This window comes from Ahaetulla prasina, chromosome 5 (genome assembly GCF_028640845.1).
Source record: "Ahaetulla prasina isolate Xishuangbanna chromosome 5, ASM2864084v1, whole genome shotgun sequence".
Classification (NCBI taxonomy): Eukaryota; Metazoa; Chordata; class Lepidosauria; order Squamata; family Colubridae; genus Ahaetulla; species Ahaetulla prasina.
In genome coordinates, this window is record NC_080543.1 from 60,700,181 (window position 1) to 60,724,752 (window position 24,572).

Genomic DNA, 24,572 nt, shown 5'->3' on the forward strand with positions numbered 1-24,572 from the left:
CAGGCTGGGTATGCCTATCAACAAGTGCACAAAATTGCAAACATAAGTGGGAAAATTTGCATGTACTGGTCAGCCCTATAATCAGCTGAGGCCCCCTAGGCCTGATGGGGTGGGGAGGAGGCCTGGGCCTCCTCAGCCTGATGAAGCAAGAAGCAGGCCCAGGCCTCCTGGATATGATGGGGTGGGAAGCACATCTAAGTTTCCCAGCCATTACAGATTTCTGTGCATCAATGGGCTCTTTAATTACCTGAGACCTTCCAGGCTGCAGCAGGTTTCTATGTGCCAGTGTGCTATGTAACTTGTGCTTATGTCCCAATCCCCAGAGGCACCCCCACACTCCCTACCTGCGACTCCATCTTCTTAACCCATGAAATCAATTAACAACCACAATTGGGAATGCCAGGTTGTGGTTGAGATGCGACATCTCGCTTGCTGACCTCTTTGATCAATGACCAATTGCGGTCAAAAGTCAAGAACTATTTGTATTGTGTTTTTCTTTCTTTCTTTCTTTTTGTTCCATGCAATTTTGTCTGATATTTGACAAGTCCCTGCAGTTTTCTCAGCAAGGATTTTCAGAAGTGATTTGCCATTGTCTCTTTCCTAGAGTTGAGAAAAAGTGACTGGCCCAAGGTCATTCAGCTTTCTTCATGTCTAAGGCAGGACTAGCACACTCATGATCTCATAGTTTCTAGCCTGATGCTTTAACCACTACACCAAACAGACTCTCAATGCCTATATTTAAAAAGATATAAAATCATTAACTATTTTGAATAAAGACTATAAAATAGAAAATGACATTTTCTCCCCATTCTTCAATTTTCTTGCCATGACATTCAATTTATTGATATATTTTCCCCAGTATTGCCTCTTTTGAACTAATGACAATATAAAATACATTATAAAGCTTGTTTTCAGTGGATTTTAAATTATTGTTTACAGTATCCAATGGTGCACTTTAATTCCTAAATACTAAATTTTCTGGATAGTATTACTGTATCTATAAAGGCTAATTGTAAAAGTATTTAGAACTCTGACAAAATTAATATTCTTTTTAAATATACAAATAATAACAATAGCAACATAGCATCCTTCTAGTAAAACAGAAACAAAAGGAAAAGCAGAAATAGAAAAGGTCAACTTTTGACTGATAAAATTGTTTTAGAGAATTGCAAAAAAAATTAAGTACACATAGTCTTGATTTATAAAAAGTGTTTGATTCATTGCTATAAAGTTGGACCACTAAATGTTTGGAAACAACTTGGATAGGTAAAAACATTAGAATGCGTATAGAAAAAAGATGTAGGTATAGTGGTTAAGATTAGAAATCAGAAGACTGAGTTTTGGCCTCACCTTGGATACAAAACCTACTAGATGACCTTGAGAGAGTCACTCTCTATCAGTCCTAGGAAGGAGACAAGAGCAAACCATTTTTGAAATCTTGCCAAGAAAAGTTCAGGGACTTTTTCAAGCATAAGCAATCAAAAACTGACTTGAACATACACAAAAATGGAAGGAATAGACAAATCTATCAGCAGTCACTGAGTAAAAAGCTCTCTATGTGAGTGAAGGTTCATTCTCCAAGTTTGTGGGTTGGTTTCCAAATGTTTCACTACCAGGTTACTGACCACACAAAGCCCTTATAAAAGAAAACACTGGCAATGACATCCCCTAAATTCTGTTGAAGGTGTTACCTAGCCTGGTAATGAAAAGTTCAGAAACCAACCCACAAGCTCAGAGAACGAACCTTCCCTCTCATCCTACACCAGAGCTACAGATATTCATCACTATTGCAGCTCTCTATGTGTTTATCTTGGGAACAAAGGCAGAAAGAAGATCAGGCTGATTGTCTGTATCACTTTTAACATAATCAGCTTGTTGGTGAGTGCATCTAACTGCAAGGTGCTTTTGACCAGATTCTGGTAAATCTGGCTGTACCCATCATGGAATGAAAGCCAATGGTGATGTCTGATCTTTTTGCCTATCATTAAGTTTCATTGTTTAAAAGGTTATGAAAAGCAATATAGCTCAGCTCACTACAACAACGTTCAATAAACCTCTCTAGCCATGTGTATGGTTGAGATTTACCTGGCTAGAGAGATTTATTGAACATTGTTGTACTAAGCTGAGCTATATTGCTTTATTGTGTTCCATAATCTTTTAAACAATCAAAACTCATGAGGAAATTCTCAGAACAAACACTTGAGTGTGTGATTACTATAATCATTGATTATATGAGTAGATACATATTTTATGGTCTTGGGAAGCTGCAATGAGTCTCTGTTTTGAGCAAAGCATCCCTTTGGGGTTGTTTTGTGGAGCAATACTCCTTCCCACAGACTTCTAAGCACAAAGCAGTCACGGGATCCAATTTCAATATTTTCCTAGCAATCCCAGTCATTGGCTCAATGACATGAATTGCAAAACTAAATTGCTTTGCAGCGATGTAAGGCAGGTACATGAGGATGCAATACCACAGCTGAAATGCTCCTTGTAGCACCAGTGAAATTACTTTACCCAGCAGTACAACTTTGAGAGGACATCACAGATCAAACTTGTACTGTATTCACTACTAGTCTCAAATTCCAAAGCAACATGTAGTGGTTGAGGTGTGTGTGTGTGTGAATATATAATAATTTTACTATGGTACTATGGAAGTTATTTGAAAGGGTATTGAAAATATTGGAATATATAAACATGTTTGCTATTTTTACATAATAGTCCATGACGTAATTTCATTGCTTTGCAATATCCCTAAGTGCATTATGGTAGCAGCGAACATATTTTATACTGCACAGTAGCCCACATGAAGATGAATCATATATTGATTTTTCAGAGATTCTATGGATAAGTAAATCAGTGAAAGACCCAAGCTCCTTTAATTTGAAATGTAGAATGTATTTTGAGGATTTCTAGAGGGACGGGAGAAAGAAAAAGGGAAGAATTTCAGAGTGTTCTGGGGAAAAGTGAAAATTATGTTTTCTGAACATTAATCTGATCCTACTATTTATTTTTGTGTGTATATGTATGTTTGTATCTGTGATGGCATGCCTTTCAGTTAATCTTGATTACAGGTGACACCACGAAAAGTTTCTGCAGTTTTCTTGGCAAGATTTCAGAATGATTTACCATGTCTGCTTCTTAGGGATGAGGGAGAATGACTGGCCCAAAGCCAAAGTTGGATTCATACCTAAGGTAGGACTAACTAGATGGCTTAACTACACCAAACTAATTTTTGGTATGTGATAGATACATCAAACTATTCAAGGAAATAAAAATCTTTTTCCATAAAATTGATTGCTTTCTTAGTATCTAGATGTACAGTATATTATGTTTGGATACACCCCAGTATGGACACTGAACATAGGAATAAAATATATCCAGCATTAATGTCTAATGCATCAAAGTGTGCAAAAGATAAGCCAGCTATTTGTAACAATGTAAGGTAATTTCTAGTGTACAAAATATTTAGTATTCAAGACACTCACAACCCAGTATTTATGACTCCAAAATGCTGAAGACTTAATGCAAGCTATTTCAAACTTGCTGTTTTGTTTGATGGAAATAGACCACCAAATAGGGCATGAGGGACTAGGAATCATAGAATTGAGAGGGGACATAGAGGTCATATAGTCAAACTCCTCAGTGTGGGATCCACTAATATGGCTTCTAATTCTAACTGAAGCACTAATAGCTTCAGTTTGAAGATCCATAGGGAAGGAGAATCATGTTATGCAGCAACCTGTTGCACTAGCTGGCAGCTAGTATGCAGAAACTTCTTCCTGAACCCTAATCTGAACCTATTTCTTGTAGTTTAACCTGCTGGTTCTAGCCCTGTCTTCCGGGGCAAAAAAACAACAACAAAAAACCTCCATACTTTGTATGTAATAGTTCTTCAGACAGCTGAACACAGCCCCACTTGTCTGTTCTGTAGACCAAATTCTTTTAACCATTCCTTACACAGCTTGATTTCCAGACTCTTCATTATTTTGGTAGTCTTCTTCTGAACTTGCTTCAGGTTGTCACATGATCTAAATGGGATCTGATTGCAACCAAGTATTTCATGTCATCTTGATTCTATGTTTCTGTTATTATACCCCAAGCTGCCATTTGAATTTTTAACAACTGTATTACACTGTTGAGTCATGTTTAATTTGTAGTCAGCAAGGATACCCAGCCACCTTTCACACCTACTACTGCCAAGACAGGTCGTCCCAGTCCTATACTTGTGATGTACATTTTTCCTACCCAGATGCAGAACTAGTTTTTCCTTGGTGAATTCTACCCACTGCTCATACCTGATTAGTTTTTTTGAATCTTCTTTTTCATTTTATTTGGTTACCTTTTCCAGTTTTGTATAATCTGCAAACTTTATAAGTGTCTCTTCAACTCTTTCAACCAATCATTGATAAAATATGTTGACCAACACAGGGCTGGGGATATAGACCAATGGTATTCTACTACTTACAGTACTTTCCTCCAAGCTGAAGGGGCATCATTATTAAGCCCTAGTTGGATCAGTCATTCACCAGCTATGAACTGGGACCTAAGATATCATCACTTCCAACCCCCTGTACGCTGCAGAATTCAGTATATACTGGTAATTCCTGATCATTGTCTATCTAATTTCTATTTGAAAATCTTCAGTGAAGGGGAAGAAACCTCTCCATGCAGTAACATATTTTACTGCTTGACAGCTCTTACTGTCAAGTTCTTCTAACTACAGAATCTATATCTACATTTTTGGAGTTTCATCCCATTAGTTTTAATATTGCTCTCAGAAGTAAGTGAGATTAAATCCAATTCCTCTACTATGTGACAGCCCTTCGGGTGTTTGAAGACAGCTACTATGTGCCCTATTGTAACGTATGTGGAAAAATCTTGGAAGATGAGACAAAGAGATGCTTTAGGGATAGAGAAATATGAGATAGCATAGCCCATAGCTGGCTAGTGAGTGAAGCAAGAACTCAGAAGGGACCATATGTAGCTTCTTGGGTTGTTAAAGAAACAGTGGCGGTATGTGCTTTCAGACTTACAAGATTCTGTAAATATAGCCTTATAGTAAGCTAGAATTATTTCACCTGGTTGTGTTTCCTGTCTGGTCTACTTGGGAAGGTTGACTCTCCTCAACCTTCTCTTCTGCAGGCTGAATTTATCTAGGATTTTTTACTCCTCCTCATAGGACCATTTCCAGTCCCTTCTTCATCTTGATAACCCTTTTCTTAATTTGATCCAGTTTAACAATGCCTTTTTTAAATTGGAGCATACACAACTGAACATAATACTCCAGGTGAGGTCCGATTAAGGCAGAATAGAACTGATAATTACTTCACACAATCTGAACTTTATGACACTCTTAATACTCTTCTAGATGCTGCTGGCCTTCTTTGCAGCTGCAATATACTGTACTCCATGAAAATGGCTTTGTACTTATCTCACCAACAACTCTCTTTCCATTTTGAAATATCCATCAGTGGAACTCTTTTGGTGAAGCCACTTAGCAGTGAAATGTTTTCCACAGTGTTCATATTTATATATATTTGCAGTGGGAGTCACATCTTCAGTCCCCAAAGATCCATAATTTAAGGAGTCTCTTTTTAAAGAGTAAGGAGTGTTGTTTTGCACCCTAAAGTCACTTTCTCATATGTTAAGGAATATCCACTGCACTTAGAAAACAATTTGTTTTAGTTGCTTATATAGCATGTGTTTGTAAAAATGATGAACATCTTACATCTATTTCTGGACACCTCAAATAAAGTGTGTGATATTAAAATGTTGCATCACTTCAGAACAGGAAACCACTGAGGAAGTTCTGATGTAGTTTTTTATGACTCTTCTTGTTGTCCCTTTTTTTAGACTTTTAAGGAACAGAGATATCACAGCCCACATGAAGATAAATAGATATAGTAGTATGAAAGCAAACTTTAAAGTTCTGTAATCTTCCTTCAACTGATTTTTTTTACTTTACATTAGTACTGCACAGTTGCATACAATTCATTATGGCTAGTTCTGATTAACAGTTAATATCCAGATGTCAATTTATATGGCAACTTGTCAATCATAAGCAAGAAATCTACCTTAAGGATAAGATGTGCAATTTATATTTTAAATGTCTGAGTGCCACCACTTAGAAAGGACACTAGTGTTTCATACCTAAATCTTCCAACTTCACAAGCAACAAGGATACCCTCTCTCCCCATATACCATGCCTTATAAACTTTAGGTAAATAATTTTGCCAATATATGCATTTCCTCCTCCTTCAATATAAACAATCAACAGGTGGGATTAGTCAAACCGATTTCATCCTATTTCACTATTTACTATTCTGGACTAAAACACAAAACTCAATCTAAACCTTGAAACTTCTTGTCCTTCTGGAAACGTACACAGCGCTTTCGCCGGCACCACCGAATAAGCTGCAGCATGACCTACATTTACCTCGGTGCTGTGCTGCGGGAAGCTGTAGACCACCAGCCTCAAATCAGTTCTGACCTCCCGCCCTCCTCCGCCACTTTTTACTTTGGAAACCCTATCCCCGCTCTCTCCCTCTTGGGTCGGGGAACATCGGTTTCAGTGTGCGGTCGTGTGCGGTCCCCACTTTGCCGGAGCGGGGCAGGGGCGGGGCGGGGCGGGGGAAAACCTTCCAAACTGATCTAAACCGCCGCGAAGCGAAGCGACGCGCAGCCTTGAAGAAGCTGAAGGAAAACAAGAGCACGTTTACCCTCAGAGAGTATGCTCCGCCCCCCTTCGGCTTCTCAGCCAATAGGGCGCAAGAGCCGGTAGGATGCAGAGATAGAACCGCCCTGGTGAAGAAGCAGCCGGGATCTCGACCGGCCCCGTTTTCCCTTTGCTTTCCCGGTGTCGCTTCCAGCAGCCGATCAATCTCGGCTGACTGCGGGCGCTGCTGCGGGTTCCTCTCCCTCCCGCCCAATCCTTCCATTCCTCTTTGTTTCTCCCGTTGTTGCAGCCTGGGGGCACATGGCATGTCTGATGGCTGCTTTCTCCTTGGGCGCCGTTCTGGTAAGTAGATGCTTTTGGAGTCTCTCTTTTTCCCTCCCTTCCTCGATAAGGTGCAACGTCGGGGCACCTCGCAGCTGGAACCGTACCTCTGCAGATCGTAGCAGGATCTTACCTTGCCTATCTTATGCCGTAGGCATTTTGGAGACCCCCAGAGGAAGCCGGGAGTTGGAGAGTCATGGGAGGAACTGAGCAAGCAAAAAGGTGCAATTCAGGCACCTGGCAAAAAGCGTTTGCTCGAGTTTGAAGGCGCGGAGAACTCCTGCTGCCTGCCACCCCCCCCCCCGCCCTCCCTTTCCGCGTCTGCATCCTTTGATCTTGTTCGCCCCTCTGGCTTGTCGGAGCCGGAGGCTTGTTCCTCTTTTCCGAAAGGGAAGCCGGGCTGTTAACTGGGTCTGTTAGCCCAGCGCTTAGAAGCCCCCGAGAGAGGAGGCCGAGTTCAAAGCGCGGACTTCATTCATGTGTAGATCGAGGGGAAGGACGCCGCTCTCTCCTCTCCAGAAGGGACCTGGAGAGCCTGCTCGGAGGTGGGTTGGCGGTGGCTTCCTGGATCTGACCCTCCTTGCCAGTCCTTGCTCTTATTGGAGGGGCAGAAGAAGGATCCTTCGCCTTCTCTCTTGCGTTATTTCCCAGCACGCAAATTGCTGTGGTAAGCGAATGTTTCTCCTTTTCTTTTTTTGGCCGGATGTTTTCTGGCTGTGACTCGAAAGTATCCTTGACACGGAAATGGCCGGTAATGTCAGGCGCGGAAAGGTGTAATGTCATTTTCACAATGCAAATCCCCCTAATGTAATTTATATGAATGTATTGCCCATTGGCTGGGCGGCAGATGCCCAAACCGAAAGCCTCCAAAGTTATTTAAGATCTAATTTATTGTAACAAAATAGACGGATTAAAATCGAAAGGTTTATGTTTATTTTCCTCGGCGCGGGTTGGTGGGGGGCGAGGAGGGAGGGTGTCATTGACATCATCCTGTATTTGAAGTCAGCTGCATATAGCCGGGTTTGACCGAAAGTTACCTCAGTGTTGCGCTCATTAAAAAATGGAGGAGGAGGGAAGAGGATGGTTTTCTGAGCATGCTCAGACTTTCACAGGCGCATCCTATGATTCGAAAACACTTCTACTGAAGCATAAATACCTTTCCAGCTCTTTATATAATGAATTTGATGTAAAAGGAACAAGAGAGTCGATTTTCTTAAAATTGTTTTAGTTGGAAGATAAACTTTTTTTTGTAATCAAATACATCTGCTGGCTAAGGAATGGATTTACAGTTACTATTGTGTAACAGGATTTAAAATCCCCCCTAAGTGATGAAATCTGGATTTAAAGAGCCACAGGAAAGTGGAATGAGCATTAAAGCAGAGCTAGGTTACCTAAATTGAGATGGAGAGCATATCTGTTACATCGTGTAATGCATGAAGTTAGACATATATAATTGTAAGTTAGACACGCATACTATTAAGTCTCTTCATTACAGTTTGGAATGATGGGCTCTTTCTACATTATCCAAGTCTGAACTATTTTTGCAGGATCCAATCTGGGTCCGTCTAGGCTCTAGGGAATCAGAGGTTTAGTCTTCTGAGCTTTATGATCTCTGAATTTACTATTACTAAAAGAAATTCCCTGCCTCATACGCAATAAAACTCTTACATATGGTAGCTAGGGATGAAGATTTTAAAAGGAAATAATTTATTAAATTTGTATGCTGCCTGACTCCCAGTGGCTTATAATTGTTAAAAACATTTAAGAACAAAACAAAAATTTCACAAAAACAGCACAAGACAGAAGAACAATAATGGTAAATAAAAGCGGGAAACAAAAAAGAAGAAAGGGGCATCAGCTGGCCTGGCTGAAGAACCATGTCTTTAGGGCTCTTTGAAATACAAGTAGGGTAGGAACTATTCAAATTTGGCGGGAACCTCATTTCAGAAACCAGGTGCTGCTATAGAGAAGGTGTGCTTCTGGGGTCCAGAGAGATGGCATTGTTTAATCAGTAAAATCCAGAGCGTGGCAACTCTGTAGGATTAAACCTGCCAGTCAAATACAATGGGAGACAGGTGGTCCTTCAAATAACCAGGCCATATGTCAAGCGGGGCTTTATATGTGGCGACCAGCATCTTGAATCACAGCCAGAAGTAAACTAGAATTAATTATTTCTGAAATGCTCATTTTATCATCTGAGGTTTAAAATTAAGTTTTTGAATTCTTGTCCAAATTGCATGTTTCTCTTTCCCTCTGCACCACAAAAGAATTATCTAAACAAGACAACAGAAACAAGCTCAACCTCAAGTACCTTTCTGGAATTAGAAGTACTTCTGCAAGAGAATTCTACATACAGTTACAAAGCAGTTTTCCAATTTTGTGGTCTCATACCATCAGAATACTTTATTTCAGGAAAAAGCATAGAACATGAAATAGAAGATGTGTGCGCATGCAAGCAATTTAATGTTTCCCCCCTTTTGGGGAGTGGAATGAGAAGATTTTTGTGCAGGATTAAGACCTGTAGCAGCTGAAGACAGGATGATAATTCTTTTCTCTTTGTTCTTAATGTTACAAGATCAGCAAAAAAGAAAATAACAGGTTATCTTCACATTTCTTTTGAGGGACTAGAGAGTGGAAGTTGTGGTGGAGTGGAAGTAGTCTAAATATTCCAATAGCTTGAAGGTATGTCTGAAGCAGATAAATTGGTCCTTAGTTCCTGCTATGTGAAATCTGTGTTTATGGTCTTAAACGTGACTTTAACTTGGGGCTATTACTGAGAATACTATGGATAACCAAGAAAACAAATGGATCATAGATCAGATCAAATCAATTCACTCATTTAGGGCACAAATGATCAGGGTCATATTTTGGGCACATTATGTGAAGACCTAGTGTCAGACACTTGGAACGCTGACACCTAGCTCTCTTGAGAAATCTGCAATACTGAGAAAGTGGAAGACAAGAGAAAAAGATGACCAGCAGCAAGGTGGATGGACTCAATGTCCTGTGCTGTTAGAAGACCCAAAGGACTTTCTTGTGGGGATAGATAGTTCTCAAGAAAAACTATGTGATCACTAAAAATGGACACCAACTTGATGCACATAAACAAATACAGATGTTCTCATATTTGAAATTGGCATAAAGTGTATATATCAATGGCACAAGTATTACACATACCAAGAATAACTACAAGCCTGTAAACCATTAGTATCTGGCAGCCATGTGTATGCCTGGAGTCCAAGTTATAAGCTGTCTCATACTCTACCATCCCAAATTGTAGAGCACTGGGAGAGAACCTTGAAGCAAATATTCAGAAACAGTTATGTAAACAAAGAAGACAGTCCTGGGAAGAGGAATAATTTTAAGAAGATACTCAGGCTGACTCCTCACTGATTTAGTGGGGTATAAGAGGGAGGGGATAGGGACGCGGTGGCTCAGGGGCTAGGACGTTGAGCTTGTCGATCGAAAGGTCGGCAGTTCAGCGGTTCGAATCCCTAGTGCTGCTGTGTAACGGGGTGAGCTCCCGTTACTTGTTCCAGCTTCTGCCAACCTAGCAGTTTCGAAAGCAAGTAGAAAAAATAGGGACCACCTTTGGTGAGAAGGTAACAGCGTTCCGTGCGCCTTTGGCGTTGAGTCATGCCGGCCACATGACCCTGGAGACGTCTTCGGACAGCGCTGGCTCTTCGGCTTTGAAACGGAGATGAGCACCGCCCCCTAGAGTCGGCAACGACTAGCATATATGTATGAGGGGAACCTTTACCTTTACCTAAGATGAAGGGAAGGAGCCAGAGTTACATTTTAGTACAAATAAAACAATACTCTTCATATTTACAATTGACAATCTTATAGACTTTTAGTTTTATTTGTACTAAAATGTAATTCTGGCTCCACACTGTTCACACAACAATATATTTGTAGAAAAATGAAAAATAAAAAACTTTTAAAAAAGGGAGGGGAGGAGAAGCACGATCAGGTTTGCAAAATTTTGTTTTTATAAGCTATCTCAAGAAAATATGGTTCTATGAGGTGTGTTTCCTGATCCTGCGCACCTCAAAGGTCCCACACAAATTCATTTCAAGACATTTCCCTTGGCTCCTTAATTACTTTACTACATTATAAAAGTTGCCATATAAATGGCAAACAATAAACAACCTGTTTCTGCCTGGATGTCAGGAGAGGTTACTTATTTAATAGCTATTTAGACATTTCCTACTGTTCTACCAACTTGTAGAAAGGTGAAGAAGCAAGTTCAGTGTCATTCTGCATATGATATAAGTGCATGTTTTGTCAATTTTCTTACCCTAACTTGCCTTCTGAAAAGTTGCTCATGAGAGTTTGGAAGAATATGAATTGCACAGAAACATATTTTATAGACCTAGGAAATAGCAGGAATCTGGTACCCTATTTAGCTTAAGTATAAAAGGGCTTTCTGTTTTCTCTAAGACACTGATAGAGCTAAGGAATTTATGCTGTATTCTTTCATTCTGAAATCCATGCTTGACTCTTCCATTGATGTTGTTGCAGAAATATGATGACTCCCAGAATGGCCTGATATAGTGCAGCTCCATAGATTATTGAGTATTTCTGTACTTGATTTTGTCAGATGTTTTACACATCAATTTATAGCATCTTTATTTTATTGCCTGAATATACAAATAAGTAAATCATTACTATCATGTTGGCACAACACTAATAGGATGACTCTGGAAGGTTCTCTAAACCTTTAACTGCATTGTTCAAATTTATCTTTGGTATTTAGCCTAGCCTTAGCAATAAAGTGTTTGTTGTAAGCTTTCCACATTGACTATACTAATGACACTGTTACTAGCTGTTGCCTGGATTACCCTGTACCAATGTTTGTTTCACAAGTTACCATCTTTTCCCCTATTTTGGCCACAAAGAAAAATGGGAAGCTTTTACTTATGGTATTTGGGTCAGACAATGTGCAGTTGATTTTAACTATGGCTAATGGAAGCATACCCCTAACAATAGATTATTGTACTGAAATTGCGTACTAAGGTTAATTTTAACTCTAATTAGAGTTAAAATTAACCTTAGTGTACAATTTCGGTACAATACCATACTAAACTGTGGATAATATAAAGAATGAATGTTATGTGGACCTGACAGGCAAAAAAGGAGGGGTAAATAAAACCTGAAGTATTATGAATGTACTGGATTCTTCTTTATTTGGAAGAATAAGTTGGAGTTGGAGTAGTCCTTTCAGCATGAAAAACACATTTGTTAATTTGTGGTTTACTATGAAATAACACAGTCTAGAATTCTCGAATTTACACATTAAATGAAATGCAGTTATGAAACAATATTTGGTGGTGCAGAGTGCTATTTAAATGGGAGGGAATGGGGAATGATGCATAAAGGCAGAACAAATTTAAAATGGAGAAATGAGAAAGTAGGCCACACTTTGACTGGTTTGCCTATTTCCAAAGCCATATTTTCTTGTAAAATAACGATGTTAGCAGAACATCATAGAGTTAATTCTTTTTCTGTAGTATTATGAGACTTGTTCTGAGACAAATATACAATAATTGCATTTGCAAAGGGTGGAAGAGAGAGGGAGAGGACAACACAAGAAAACTATCTTTTATTCCCCCCGCCCCTCTTGTGTTCTAGAATGCCAGTAATTCTTCATCTACTATGCCTGAGCCAAAGTCAATATGTGTTTCAGTAGATGAGGTGGTTTCTGGAGGTACAGACACACAAGAGATTCATTTGCTCAATGGCCATTTAAAGAAGATGGACAATGTTTTGACTGAAGCCCATCATTTCTCCTACCTTCCTCGAAGACCAGCTGTGAACATTGAATTTAAAGACCTCTCCTATGCTATACCAGAAGGACCATGGTGGAACAAGAAGGGTAAGCTAGCATGAATATTTATGCAATTTACATTGTGGTAATATAACAAACAGTAGCAAAGGCAGTGAATAGTTGGTTTGTACATCAGACCACATTGTAGCATAATTCTGCTCAGTGTGGGAGTGAATTCAGTGTATCTATTTTATGAATTAAACTAAGTTATATAATTTACCAGGAGACAATAGTTAACACATCATGGCTAATGTGTGAATTCTGTTTAATTTTGAGGTTAAAATTAAGTGTTTAATGGTACAGGGCTTCTGTTTCTCACACTGAGATCTTGTACTGCTGTTATGATGTTGATTTCTTTATGTAGTTGATTCTGTAGTTTAGTGAAAAAATTATAGTCAAAAGTTTTAAGAACCTCCATTGCACAGTTATACTCATCTTCTTTGGTGGCATAATCACTTGCTCTTGATTGCTATCCACAATTTCTTATTAGTTTGCTTAGTCTGAGTCTGCAAATCAGCCTAATGTAGTTTGGAACATTAATAGAAAAATTTAAAAAAAGATTAATTTTGACTTTGAGAGATTTTTGAGTCTCTTTGAGCTTGTTTGTTTTCTTGCAGATGTTTAATTACCCAAACTAGGTAAACTAGGCTGATGTGGAGCACTGATGTTACTAAGTTTGGGTAATGAAATGTCTGCAAGAAAGCAACCAAGCTTAAAAATACTAAAGACCTCTCATTCTCACCCTGAGCTAAAACTAGTTTCCTTTATCAGTAATTTTGACTACTTGTAGCTGTGGTACTTGAGAAGAGACTGAACTGCCATCTGTCAGAAATGGTGTAGGGCAGTTATGGTGAACTTTTTCGGCACTGAGTGCCCAAACCAGAATGCATGTGTATGTGTGCACGCCCCTGAGCACTGGAAACCCAAAGACCAGCTGACCGGGGCGCGCATGCCTGTTTTTTGGGCCATTTTTAGGCTGCTTTTCAGGACATTTTTGGCCAAAAAAACGGCCTGGAAATGGCCAAAAAAGTGCCTGAAAACAGCCTTGTTTTGGGCTGTTTTTTTGGGCCGTTTTCTGGTGCTCCAGCACCCATGAAGACCAGCTGGTCGAAAACCGGAAGAGCAGCTGGCGACGGCGCATGTGCCCACAGAGAGAGCTCTGTGTGCCACCTCTGGCACGCATGCCAAAGGTTCACCATCATGGGTGTAGGGTCTCCTGCTTGGGCAGGGTGGTGGTGTTGGACTAGATGACCTACGAGGTCCCTTCCAACTCTGTTAATCTGTTAATCTGGTACTTTTAATATTGTATAAATAGTTGGGTGCCATGTTTTCAAAGTTTTGATTAACAAAATACGTTGTTGCAATTTAAAAAATAGTTTGGTGGTATTTCATTTTGGGAACTTTGAGATTTGATATTTTTTAAAAAAAATAATTTGATACTATTTTAACAGCTGTTTAAAAGTGTAACCAAGAAAGAAAGAAAATAGCAATAACAAGAAATAGGAAAGATGTTTACATTCCTTTTAAAATAGAATAATAATTTTGAATAAAGTAACATGAGATTAGATTGTATCTAAGCATTACCATTGGGATGTTTACTCGGGCATTTTAGTCAGAGTACATGTTGTCCTATATAGCTGGTATTTATAAGTTTATGAAAAATGTGTTGTTTTTTTTACTGGAAACCAGAAGATTTAACATCCCTCAGAAATCTATTCATTGAAATGTTGTCCCAACCTAAGAAGTAGATATTTAACTATGGGGTTGACCAGAGGCTTTGCAGTTAGTCTGTGCAAAAAGGAGGCTCCAGTTCAGATAATCAGCTTCAAGTGTCTGATGAATCCAAAACTTTTGTGGATGTGCTTGAGATATCCCAGTGCTAGTGAAAATATTTACAGACCCCTCGCATCCTGGATATAAACTGTTTCAACTCCTACCCTCAAAACGACGCTATAGAGCACTGCACACTAGAACAACTAGACACAGGAACAGTTTTTTCCCGAAGGCCATCACTCTGCTAAACAAATAATTCCATCAACACTGTCAAACTATTTACTGAATCTGCACTACTATTAATCTTCTCATAGTTCCCATCACCAATCTCTTTCCACTTATGACTGTATGACTGTAACTTGTTGCTGGCAATCCTTATGATTTATATTGATATACTGACCATCAATTGTGTTGTAAATGTTGTACCTAGATGAACGTATCTTTTCTTTTATGTACACTGAGAGCATATGCACCAAGATAAATTCCTTGTGTGTCCAATCAAACTTGGCCAATAAAAATTCTATTCTATTCTATTCTAGTTCTGTTGAGCACCTTGTTAATGTTTGAAATATAGAGGTACACAGGGTGATGGGAGAATTCTCTAAAGTGGGCTCTCCCTATATACCAGTTCTGGGTGGTTCCTGGGTTCTCCAGAGAATGAAGTCGGTAACAAATAATCTCGACTGTTATTGGCAGAAGATGAAGAATAAGCATGATTGGACATGTGCATAAGCTCAACTTTAAGCCTACTGTGTGTGGATAATGGTGGAAAGATAAAGCTGTTCCTCCACTCTTTTTTTCATCTGCTGAATGTCAGGCAGCTTGCAGTGATCTGGACCATATTTCAAAGTTCCAGTGAGGAACATAGATGACCTTATGTTTCCCAACAGCCAGGTGGATATATATATATTCATACCCATCCCAGGCATGATAAAGTATCTGTTCATTTAGAACCCCACTGATTCTGGGTTGTTACTAATTTTTGCTCTCAGGGTAGTAATACTCCATTTTGAAGAGCAGGCCTGTAACTTAGAGGCCCACTTGGACTCACAGCTCTTGATAGAACAATGGCTGGAAACCATGGTCAAGACGGCTCTGACTAGTACATCACTTGTGGCCTTTATTGGAGCAGGAAATACTGAAGACATTTATACATGTATACCTTGTCATCTTGTACCTCAGTTATTGTAATTTTCTTTACATGTTACAAGTGCATCAGCCGCTGATACATTTCTGAGTGCAATTGAAGACACTGATTTTTATCTGTAAAGTTGGGCCTGTATATTTGCGAGGCTACCGTTCTTAGAGAGATTCTACCTGACCAACTGTCTGACCAGAAAACGCCTACTGAAGATATGGAAGTGGGCATTCTCCATGGGAGCTCTTGGAACAACTTGCAACTCCCATTTGTCAAATTGAACTTTAATAAATTAAAATTGCAAATTTATGGAAGACTACAAAAGGTTAATGCTTCTGTTAATACAGTTTACAGTTTGTGTTTCAACAGAAAATTGTTGTAAAAAACTATAAACATCATCTACATGATTAAGAATTATAAAATGTATTCTGACAAAAACTCTTCAAAGTGGCCTTTGGCATTTCTGAAATGTTTGCTAAAAAGAATGGGAACTCATGCATATTGTTTTTCAACTTCAGATAGTGAAAGGCAGTGCTTTCTATTTAGTACCCAATTTCAAATCTATATTGTACTGATAATCTTCAACGACATTAATCAGCCTGATGGTAATTTGTTAAAACTGAACGGAACATGCTGATAGAATTATAGTGTTTAGCAGGAACGATTCTGGACTGCTAAAAGTTATATATTATGCTTTAATTTTTATGCTGTGTATTCTGCCAGGAAAGAAGAAACCACATAAGATATTTCCATTAGTCAATAAATCTATTGAGATAATTACTCTAGAGAGAAAAAATGAAGCTCTTGAGACTAATGTCCCATATTTATTATGAAGCAATTAGATTTTCACCTGGGTCTTTAGACTTGTCTGTATGATATCACTTGTTTTTTTTACACTTTCAGAACATAGTGATGCAAAATTTTTTAGCATGGCTTGTTTCTGATGGGTAATTCTCTATAATTTTTTCCCACATAGTCTAGTAAAATGCTTACCTCCTTCTCCCCATCCTTGATTATTTCAAAGACTTAGCATGTTAGAGAATGAAGTTTATTTTGCACAAAGGATATAACTTTATGGAAAAGCTATGTTTTATGAATCCTCCATTTTATTCAGGAGAGAGAATGTTATTGACGATCCTTGTAGCAGAGAGATGCCCTTATAGAAAGCCAAATCTAGCTCAGGTTTCAGGCTGTCCACTTACCTTGGAAGTCGGAATAAGGATTCAGCAAGGAAAGCACAACTCCCATTTCCTGAAGCCTCATTCTTTGAATCAAAGCCTACTTCCAAGTTTCTTTGCAGGATCAGTAATTAAAGGAAGAGAATGTTAATCAGTTTTGTCTACTTCAATTCTGATTATAAAATAGATCAGGGGAATCCCCTTTGCAACATACGACAGCAAGTAGCTAGGATTGAAAAACCCAAAAGTCAGACTTGGTTAGTATTTGAATGGGAGACCATCAAAAATCCCAGTGGAATGGGATGATGGACAACTGAAAAAACAGATCAGAAGAAAGCAGGAACCATCTGCTTCTGGACTATTGCTAAGAAAACTCATGGAAGTGCCAAGGTAATCACCAAGCATTAAACTCGAGGGAATCTTTTTTTTACCAGCGATTGTATTCAGAATTGCTGTTTTCAAATAGATGTTTTGATTATAGTCCATAGGGTCATTTAACAGGTTCTGGCTGTTTACTGTGAAATAGATGAATCCTTCGATATGACAATATATTAGGTGGCACAATAACATCCATACATAATATTCAGAAAATTAAATCTCAGACCATTGAAGGTCTTAGATTGTTGAGGGCTTAATAACTGATATTGTATACTGTACTGATTAGCCTGTTTTTCCTCCTTCTAATTTGAACTCTATTTTTCATTTCCCCATACTCAACAATAGGTACAATTTCCCTTTAATTTCTGTGTGCATAGTCTACTATATTCATTATGTTATTTATACAAGAGGAACCAGAGCTGGTCTGTAAAAATACTGATGACCACTAAAATGCAGCAAAGAGTTATGGTTTCTGAATAGCTCTGCTGCCATCTAGTCATCTTAGATTTTTACAAATCTAATACAGCCAAATATGGTTGCATTTATATAGGTAGTCTTCAACTTACAACAGTTCATTTAGTGACTGTTGAAAGTTACAACGGCACTGAAAAATGTGACTTATTACCATTTTTTGCAGTTATGACAGTTGTAGCATTCCCATGATCATGTGATCAAAATTTAGATGCTTGGCAAGGGGTTCATATTTATGACTGTTGCTGTGTCCCAAAGTCATGTGATCAACTTTTGCTACTTTCTCACAAGCAAAGTCAATGGGGATGCTAGTTTCACTTAACCATGTTACTAACTTAACAACTGCAGTGATTCACTTACCAAGTGTAGCAAGAAAAGTTGTAAAATAGGGCAAAACTCACTTAACAAATGTTTCACTTAACAACAGAAATTTTGGGCTTAATTGTCATAAATTGAGGACTACCTGTACTGAATATAGAGGTTCCTAAGACTAATTATAGGATTGCTAATAATGTTCACTCCATGCCTGTGAAAAGTTAGCTCCCTATATTATACACTATATACTATATACCCATAACAAGAAGCGGCTTGGAGTATTTTGAGCAAAGGCAAGCTGTAGATACCCAAGACGAGCACTCTAAGATCATCAGAAAACTTAAAACCAAAACAAAATGGAAATATATAGAGCTCTCATCTCACACAGCTGTTCTGCTTCCATTTTAGCTCCTCTGTTTTTTAGTGAAGATAGTTACCTACATTCAGCAAATTAATGTATTTGAGCCTAGCTTATTTCATCCATTGCTACCCTGTCACCTGGTCCAAGCAAGATAAAGGTTGCAAAATATTGAAATAGTATATATAGTTAATGAAATAATTATAGGGGTTGTCAATTTTTAACTGTAAATCAACACTGGATCTTTGAAAAATATAACTATTTGGTACTTGCTTGCAATTCATGTTATTATCTTAGTTATTTGTTACATTTTTAGAATTGGTAATTTGGCTTTAAAGGCTATGCTGCAATTTTATGAATACTTGGGAGTAATCCCCTTTAAACATTGTGAGACTTGCATGCTAGTACACATATGTTACAATTATGCTATTAAATATTCACCTTAAAAATATGTGAAGGACTCTTACAACATTTCTGGTACAATCTATTGACTAATTCCTATTAGCCCCCAACAAAAGATAAGTTTATAGTAAATACTACAAATATCCAATCATTGCAAATAAAGCTTTTAAGATATTTGCATAAACCCATTTTTTTCTGTATATATTCATTAGTGAATTGCATGCATGCCATTAAATGTTTTGCTTTTCCATTTTGTAGCAAATGTCTGAAACATTCTCAACTTTTTCAGGTTATTAAGAAAAACAGCTTTTTTTTCATATGTTTGATTAGCTGCATATATCTTAGATTGTTTTTTTAAATATCAGAATTAAAAATAAACCTGATCCAGTTTAATCTGCAAACCACACTATTGAAGTAGATTTTACCGAAGAATACACCCATTTGGCAAATGAAATAGTGTGGTATAAATATGCCATTGTTTCACCTTTTAAAAAAATTGAGGTGTTGTAAATTCCACTTTGACACATTCTTGTAACAAATATATATATATCTTTTATTGTGCTGGCAAGATTCCATCCCCTACCTTTTAAAATGCAAATTGTGAAAAATAGCATTTATTATATATGTTTTGCTGTTTCTAGTCAGAGAATTCAAGAAAAGCCTGTTCTTGTGTAGCAGGTGCATTGCAGTTGAGGTGCCGCATGAAGCAGTTCTCTCTCACTCCTGCTCGGTTACTATCAGTCATTGCACTATAGTAACCTCAGCCTGTGATGCTGGGGCAGTGACGAAGCAGAAGTTGATTGGTTGCACTATGTCTGTTGCTAAGATGAGGGAGGAAAGCAAGGAAGGAAGGATTGCCAGAGAAAAATGCACATTCTTCTTATCATTCAAAATAGCTAAATGTTATAGTCAGGATTTTGTTTACATTTTCTGACAGTAGGTGTGCTTACATCTTCGTTAGCTAAATATTTAACCACCTTTAAAAAAAGAAAAAAAGGAACTACCCAGTTACGCTGAATGAAATTCAGGATGTAGCAACTCACTACAAAGACAGTGCTAAAGGAATCTTTAAAAAAAAATTCTAAACTGTGCTTGATCAATTTAATTGTCTTTATTCTAAACCAACAAATATAAGGAAACTTTTTGTGGCTGCAACAGCTGCACATTTTAGTACTGGACTTCATAGACTGGAATCTTTGATCCAGTGAATTATCTGATGTTGGGAAAGCAGAAATTAGCAGATGCCTTTTCCTTTTTCATATCAACTGAAGGTGGCAGAAGAAAACTCTTTTCTCCTTTAAAAAATGATATTTTTATAAATAGCCTGATCTTAAATAGGCTGCTTTAAATAATTTTAATTGATTGCAGTGCATCCCTGCGATACCAATAGTTAGGTGATGCTTCCCATTGTCTGGTGAATTAAATCTAGTTACCTACTTTGGGAAGAAAAGAAAAATGCTTGTGTTGTGAACAAAATACATCCTGGAACAACTTACACAAATCCACAGATCTATGATTAATAAATTCAGGGCTAAATGGCTCTGGATTTGATCATTGTGGCTCTGTTAAAATAAACACAAGCAAATTGTAACTATTTTTAATCTCATTATTTCAGTGAATTTACTTTAAAGATGACTATTTATTTATTTATTTATATATTCATATATTAAAGTTATATGGCTATGCAACTCACTTATGGTGACTCGAGGTGGCTTACAGAAATCAAATCCCAATACCAAACCTCATAAAACCCTGCTCCCCGACTATGTTTGTGTCTACCTGTGTATCTTTATGGGTGTGTCTTAAATCAGTTTCACATACAGCACTTTGTTTTATTGAGGCTTCTAAACAATCAGCGCAAATGTTAAAAATATGTGTGCCTGGAAATGGCAGTAGCTATCTTACCACTCAAAGATAATCTTTGGCTACTTGGATTTCTATTGTCAGTAAGCCTCAATAAGCACCCCAGTTTTCATTCTGATGCCTCAAGGAAGGGCAGTTCCACCTAGGACAGATCACACCTTTTGCAATCCTGGCAGCCATCCAATCCAAGATTTTGTTCAGATTGGAATGCTTCAATAGCAACCTGCAAGTGTTTATTCTGGCCAACTACCATAGTCCCCAGGGAACAATTGCCTCTGACTGTGCCCTCCCAATGGCCAATTAATTTCCTTTCTAGCAGCAGTCCTTAAAATGATTGATATATTGCGTTTATGTGTACATAATATGTGTACACAGAGTTAAAATAATATATTCAAAATTATGTATGTATGCATTATATATTATATATGTATTGGATGTATGTGTATGTATGTATTATATATGCATGTATTGCATTGTATTGTATAGCTTGTATGTATAAGCAGACACAACAATAACATTTTTTTTTGTTTACATTTATATCCCGCCCTTCTCCGAAGACTCAGGGCGGCTTACAGTGTATAAGGCAATAGTCTCATTCTGTTTATATATTTTTTACAAAGTCAACTTATTGCCCCCCCAACAATCTGGGTCCTCATTTTACCTACCTTATAAAGGATGGAAGGCTGAGTCAACCTTGGGCCGGGCTTGAACCTGCAGTAATTGCAGGCTACTGTGTTCTAATAACAGGCTCTAACAGCCTGAGCTATTCCGGCCCCTTTAACATCAAAATACCTTTTTTGCATTATCCTAGGTTTGGCTCTGCTACAGCTTTTGTTATAGGAGGCCTTTCAATAGTGGTGGTGGGTAAGTGACACATATGAGAGGGTGTAGCCAATCAAAATGGAAGGGTTTGTCTAAAAGACAGTAAAATGCGTAGGGTAACTGGATAGCAAAGCTTATAGTGGCATAAGCTGTAAAGCAGCAGTCCCCAACCTTTTTGGCACCAGAGACCAGTTTCCTGTAAGACAATTTTTCCACAGACCAGTGGGAGGAGTGCACAATCTACATCCCATGCATGTGCAGATTCACTCACCCACTGCTCACCTCCAGCTACTGTATGTGGCATGGTTTCTTAAAAGGCCGCAGACAGGGGGTTGGGGACCCCTGCTGTAAAGTATTATGTACTTTCAACTTAACGTTAAGCACAAGGACCTTCACAGTCGACTGAGGACAAGTAATGGATGACAGTGTTCAGTGTCCAGTTTTGCAGAAATGTCTGGTAGCTTGTATTTGCAATAGGGCAATTTAGCAATATGGATATGGCCTTAAGACTTAAGGCTCCTTAAGTCTAAGTTTCGTATCAAAGTATTAGATTGGGTCTATGATGCTCCATCCACATTCTTTTTATAGAATAGAACATATTATTTATGTTATTAAAATACTTTAAAACTTAAGTATTTAAATACTTTAAAACAGTACTTTCCTCTGCTTATTCTCTTCAGTATTTAAGTTTCTAGTCCTTAAAAGAGAAATATGTATGGAATGTGACACAGAATTTTAAAAACTGCATAGAGTATGCAGTATTCATTTTAGAGACAGTTTAAGAATCATTACCTAAAATACATACAAACTGTATGTTCCAAGGTTGTCTATGTATTATGCTATTATCTAAACTGATCTGAAATGCTGAATGTAGGTCAGTTAGGTCTTTTGAAACAGAAGGTGGTTCAGGATTATTTTAACAGTTAAGTGAATCTGGTTTCCCCATTGACTTTGCTTATCAGAAGGTTGCAAAAGGAGATCTGCGACCTTGCAACCATCATACACGTGAGCCAGTTGTCAAGCATCCATATGTAAATCACATAACCATGGGGATGCTGCAACGGTCATAAATGTGAAAATTGGTCATAAGTCACTTTTTGCAGTGTCGTTGTATCTTTGAATGGTCACTAAGTGAGCAGTTGTAAGTCGAGGATTACCTGTACAGTTGTTCAGCTTTAAAGTTGAAATAGTTTTTAATTGGATATTTTATCTTAATATAAGGTTTTATATGTAAACATGATGTAAATGTGCTTCTCTCCCACCCCATGTTTAATTTCTGCACATGTATTTCCATATTGTTTCCTTCTTAATTATATGTTTATGTATTTGACAATCCATAAGTAGATACTTACGATACTCTGAAAAAAACAACAACCTTTCATCCTTTTTCTTCTAAATTCTATTCAACTGAATTTGGGGAGATGGGAGAGTCCATAATATTTGTATAAATTGTCAGTCACTCAAAATATTAAAATCATGAATCATGCAAGCATTCTCTTACTGTTTCTCCCTTTATCTGGTAAAAAAAGCAACTGAGCAAATAGTGATTACTGAGCAAAATATAACTTCTTCAGGTGGATGGCAGGAAGATTGCCTCATGGAAGACGTCCCAGAAACACTTGCGTGTAGTCTGGTGACTACAGGGTTATTATCATTCATTGACCTATTTAAAAGACTCACTCTGTTCTGAGCTGCAACAGTTCTATATACTTATTTGCACTTGCCTTAATCTTTCTCACATAATCCTAGTGCCTACTATTCAGAAGCAGGTTCTAACATGTTCGACCATTTGCAAGTCTACCAGATTGCACTTTATCCAACTTTTCAAGTAGGCTAGCACTGAAGACTTTGACAGATGCTTTCTTGCCATCAAGAAACATTATAGCCTCTTCATTTTCTCAACCTGCTTTGTTACCTCATTATTTTATCTGCTATGAAAAAATAAGATTATTATGACCTGGTTGTTTTTTATAAATTCAAACTAACTTCTGGAAATGGCAGCATTTTTCCTATATGCTTATAAACATAGTGTTTGACAATCTGTTCTGATACTCTGTGTCCACACCACTGGAATACCTGAAGGACAGGTGAGGGACAGAAAGTCTGAAATCTATATAAAGGATGAATTTTAGCAAACAAAACAATTCTTTGAATCCATGTTTGGAAGTGATTTCCATTCATTGAGCATGCTGATTATATAAAATGAAAATAGATTTTTTTAAAAAAGGGAAGTTTATAATTCAGGATGAGATTTACGGAAAAGATTGCCATGGAGAAAATGGGTCAGAAAAGGTTTATGAATGAAACTGTTGACAATTGCTGCTGCCAATAGTTATTATTTTGGATATGTGGTAATTATATGTATTGAATATCTGACACTTATCACTACCCATGCAGCTGCATTCTGCAGCAGTTGAATCTTCCAAATGCTCTTCAAGAGTAGCCCCATCTATAGCACAATGCAGTAATCCATATGAGAGGTCATGAGGTCGTGAGTAACTGAGAACAAAGCCTCATGATCAAAATCCAGGAATGATGCTTAACAAGTTGTTTTAAATACTGTGAGAGTCCATCGGACTAGAAAATAGCAATGAGAATAGAATAGAATAGAATAGAATAGAATAGAATAGAATAGAATAGACCTGACCTGACCTGACCTGACCTGACCTGACCTTGGTAGTCTTCTAGTCCATCTCCTACCTATACCATTTCAGACAAATGGCTGTCTAGTCTCTTCTTAAAAACTCCAGTGATGAAGCACCCATTTCTAAAGGCAAGCCATTTCACTGATTAATTGTTCTCATTGTTAGGAAGTTTCTCCTTAATTCTAGGTTGATTTTCTCCTTGATTAGTTTCCATCCATTGTTTCTTCCTGTGGTGCTTTGAAAAATAAATTGACCCCTTCTTTGCAGCAGCCTCACAAATACTGGAATACTGATATCATGTCACCCCAGTCCTTCTTTTCTCTAGACTAACCAAACCCAAATCCTAAATTGTTCTTCGTACGTTTTAGTTTCCAGGCCTTTAATCATCTTAGTTGCTCTTTG

At 37.9% G+C, this 24,572-nt stretch overlaps 1 protein-coding gene across 1 annotated transcript in view; it reads left to right on the forward strand.

The window, feature by feature from the left end:
- Positions 1 to 6,811: 6,811 nt before the first annotated feature.
- ABCG1 (ATP binding cassette subfamily G member 1) overlaps positions 6,812 to 24,572 on the forward strand; it is a 51,889-nt gene continuing 34,128 nt past the window's right edge. The window contains exons 1-2 of the mRNA XM_058186046.1: positions 6,812 to 7,018; positions 12,632 to 12,875. Of these exons, the coding sequence (XP_058042029.1) occupies positions 6,977 to 7,018; positions 12,632 to 12,875 (286 nt within the window). The 5' untranslated portion in view covers positions 6,812 to 6,976. The remainder of the gene's footprint in view (positions 7,019 to 12,631; positions 12,876 to 24,572) is intronic.